Source organism: Octopus bimaculoides, chromosome 8 (assembly GCF_001194135.2).
Source record: "Octopus bimaculoides isolate UCB-OBI-ISO-001 chromosome 8, ASM119413v2, whole genome shotgun sequence".
NCBI lineage: Eukaryota > Metazoa > Mollusca > Cephalopoda > Octopoda > Octopodidae > Octopus > Octopus bimaculoides.
The window spans coordinates 64864605-64868978 of NC_068988.1; the positions used below are offsets into that span (position 1 = coordinate 64864605).

The following is a 4374-nucleotide window of genomic DNA, read 5'->3' on the forward strand; positions in this document are numbered from 1 at the left end:
GCACACACACACACTCACACATGCATATATATATATATATATATATATATATATATACACACACACACATACACACATGCACAAGCATATATATATACACACACACATGCACACATATATATATATATGTACACCTACACATGCATGTATGTATATATATATATATACACATGCATATATATGTGTATATAGGATGGAGATGGGAGGGAAAGCAAGGTAGTTGTGTGTTAGTATACATTTGCATATCATCTAATATTAATGCATACTTAGATAATCTAAAACACAGAAAAAGAAAACATATATATATATACAAAACAACAAAAGCAACAACAAAAACAGATATGGGAATAGACTAACAAACAAACAAAAATACAAAACACACACACACACACCAGGCACAGAAGCTGCAACACAAAAGCCATATCAAAATCAATTGATTTTTTAATCATTAGTATTAATTACTTAAAGAGAATTGGTATGTAGTGCCGGCAAATGGGCAAATAACTATGCATTATCTATGCTTTCTTCCCCAGACTTCTGCTATTTTGGTTCAACATGTTGGCAACTACGATATTTCACTGGAAGACGCAGTTCCAAATATCAGCTACTTTGCCAATAATGTATAGTTACATTTTCGATGATAGAATCATATTTGTTCCTCATTAAACATACACACATTTCCAGGGTGGGATTTCAGGGTGAGATAGCATTGGCGTTTAGTTTCCAAATTTCTTTCTTCCTCTTGCTCACTCTTTCTCCTCTCTCTATCCTCTCTTTCTGCTCCCTCTCTCTGTCTCATCCTTCTCTCTCCTCCTCACCTCTCTATCTCACACTGGAAGAAATCAGCTTTGGTCACACTTGAAGAATGAGGAGCTCTGCCAGGTTTCAAAATGCTGAAAACATTTCTCATGCCACACAAAGACTTTATGACTCCATCAGGAGTTTAGTAGCCTAAGGATTTTTGCTTTCCTTCTGTCCATCCAAAATTATTGCAATTTAGTCCCATGAAGTTATGAATAAGCAGAACAGACTAATAATCAAAGGCATTCCATTCTTGACCATCCCATCTAGCCTTATTTTCATTTATCATATCCAAGACTACAATATTCAAAATCCTTCTACATTTTTTTCAGAGGTAATCTCTTGATTTGAGGAAGATCTGGGTGCTATTTCTAGCAGATTAAGTGACTAGGGAGATTCCCTAGGTTGATAAAATAAATGCCAGCCAAATATTGGTACTTGATTAAATTAAATTAAGCTTCAACTCCCAAGACCCTAACTTTGGACCTAATTTATGGAACCATTATCATTATATTTGGCCTTATTAAGGCAGTGAGGTAGCATAAATGGTTAATTGTTGATTGTAGTATTTATTTAGGTTTTCCACATTCTGAGTTCACCTTTTATCCTTCCGGATCAATAAAATAAGGTACCTGTCAAGTACCAGAGTCAATGGCATCAACTGACTCAGTCCTAAATTCAAAACCATTATTCATCATCATCATTATCATCGTCATCATCTTTTAATGTCAGCTTTCCATGCTGGCATGGGTTGGACGGTTTGACCAGAGCTGGCAAGCAGGAGAGCTGCACCAGGTTCCAGTCTGATTTGGCTTGGTTTCTACGGCTGGATGCCCTTCCTAATGCCAGCCACTTTACAGTGTGCTGGGTGCTTCTTACATGGCACCAGCACTTTATTATTATTATTATTATTATTATTATCATTATTATTATTATTTAAGATGTCACACAATATCCAATATCATGATGTTATTGATTGAAGATATTGTTTTTACCGGGGATTTGTATTGTCTGTCAAGTGACAATAAGGACCTCAGATAGGCAGTACTTTATGCAATATGTATGCAGTTCCAGGTAATGCCAATTTTTGCAATACATCTAGATTGTAGGGTCTTTTAAAAGTTTCCAGATGTTTTTTCATATTATTATTATTATTATTATTATTATTATTATTATGATGATGATGATGATGATGATGATGATGATGTCAGTGAGCTTGCAGAATCGTTAGTAGGCTGGACAAAATGCTTAGCAGTATTTCGCTCGTTGCTCCGTTCTGAGTTTAAATTTCGTCATGGTCGGCTTTCCGGGGTTGATAAAATAAATCCCAATTGAAGACTGGAGTCAATGTAATCGACTAGTCCCCTCCTCCAAGATTGCTGCCCTTGTGGCAAAATTTGAAACCATTATTATTTTTGTTGTTGTTGTTGGCAAGCTGGCAGAATCATTAGCATGCTGGAAAAAATTCTTCCAACTCTTCACACTCTGGGTTCAAATATGACTTTACCTTTCATCCTTTCCAGATAGTTGAGCACTGGACTCAGTGTAATCGACTATTCCCCTCCCCTTAAAATTGCTGGCCTTGTTCCAAAATTTGAAAACCATTATTATTTTTTTTTTCCACTGTGTGGACACTTTTTATCTCTTTGCTACACTATTACAATAGTTTTTACTATTACATCCATAAAAAACCCTTCAAAATAATATGAACATCACAACCTGTCATTTCTTTATATGGCTTTTTTCTACATATAGATCAAGCTAAATATCTGCTAAAAATATTGCTTTGCCTTATATTCCATTAACTAATGTTTGTTCTCTTCTTCTATCTATTTCCAGAAGACAGAAAGTTGTTTGTCGGCATGCTCAATAAACAGCAAACAGAAGATGACATACGTCAGTTATTTCAGCCTTATGGGACGATTGAAGAATGCACAATACTGCGAGATCAAAATGGAAATAGCAAGGGTAAGATAATGATGTTTTTCAGTTCTTCTAATTTTTCACTGTCCATAGAATCTTTTACTGTCAAGCCATGGAATGTTTGAATGCCGGTGGTGTGTCACAGCTGACCAGACACTGAATCCATTTTGGTAACAGTATCTTCTGACACTGGAGACACACATACACACATGCATCGTTTCTCCTTGTATTTCTGTCTTTTACTTGTTTCAGTCATTAGTCTGTGGCCATGCTAGGGCATGGCCTTTTAGTCAAATGAATTGACCTCTACTTTTTATCTCTTTTAAACCTGGCACTAATTACTTTGGTCTCTTTTGCTGAACCACTAAGTTACACAGAAATAAACACATCAGCACCAGTTGTCAAGTGATAGTATGGGGACAAACACACACACACACACACACACACACACACACACACATATATATATATATATATATATATCTTATACGGACACACACACACACACACACACACACACATATATATATATATATATCTTATACGGACCCTGAGTGGGGGAGGGGGATCATATGAACCCCCAGTTGAGAACCACTGACTTAGATAGAAAGAAATTGAGGGCAGACATATAATGCTAATGTATGAAATGTATCACTATGTGGCTGTGTCAGAAATACAATAAAGGACATAGATTCTGGCCTTTTCAGTTCCAGGTTCAAACCCTGTTGGGGCTCATCCCGACTTTTTTGTTCCTCATCCTAAGATAACAAAGAGACAAAAAAAAGTAAAGTGTCAACAGTGTACTGAGGAGCAATCAATCTGTTGTAACCCTATATGTACTGATTTTGCAACCCATTGCCAATTATTGATCAATGTCAGATCACTTCAATAATGCTGCTAGAGAAAAGGCCTTGAAGGACAAACCACCAATGCAGCTTCGGTCTGCTAGAAATAGCAGCCAGATTTCTCTATCACAAGCTACCATCTTAAAAACAGAAACTCACACATATTCAACCACTACACTCTGGTGCACAAGTTACCTAATGCACTCAACAACTTTTTGAGATGAGTTATTAAATGTCAGGACATTTAAAAAAATCATGCTTTTGATGCATTGCGTGGATGTATCAAAGTGCAATACATGCATCCATTTCTGTTCTAAAACAATTTCCATATTTATTTGTTGTCTTAATATATAGGTATAGCTGTGTAGTAAGAAGTTTTCTTCCCAACCACATGGTTCTGGGTTCAGTCCCACTGCGTGGCATTTTGGGCAAGTGTCTCCAACTATAGCTTCAAGCTGACCAGTGCCTTGTGGGTGGATTTGGTAAACAGAAACTGAAAGAAGAACATTGTGTGTGTGTTGTTTGTCCCCTACCACTGTATGGCAACAAGTGTTGGTATGTTTACATCCCCATATCTTAGTGGAGACTGACAGAATAAGTATCAAACTTCAAAAGAATAAGTGCTGGGGTCGATTTATTCAACTAAAATTCTTCAAGTGGTGTCCCAGCATGGTCGCAGTCTAATGACTAAAACAATTAAAAGCTAAAAAAAAAAAGATGAACAAAACTACTAGAAAAGTTATGATGTGTCATAACACTTTAAGCATTTTGTTCAATGAGTCGTGGGTTAAAAAAGGTCATCAAT

The 4374-nt window shown here is 36.3% G+C and overlaps 1 protein-coding gene across 1 annotated transcript in view; it reads left to right on the forward strand.

The window, feature by feature from the left end:
* LOC106882486 (CUGBP Elav-like family member 3) overlaps positions 1 to 4374 on the forward strand; it is a 650826-nt gene that overhangs the window by 528854 nt on the left and 117598 nt on the right. Inside the window, exon 4 of the mRNA XM_052969856.1 lies at positions 2641 to 2769. Within this exon, the coding sequence (XP_052825816.1) occupies positions 2641 to 2769 (129 nt within the window). The remainder of the gene's footprint in view (positions 1 to 2640; positions 2770 to 4374) is intronic.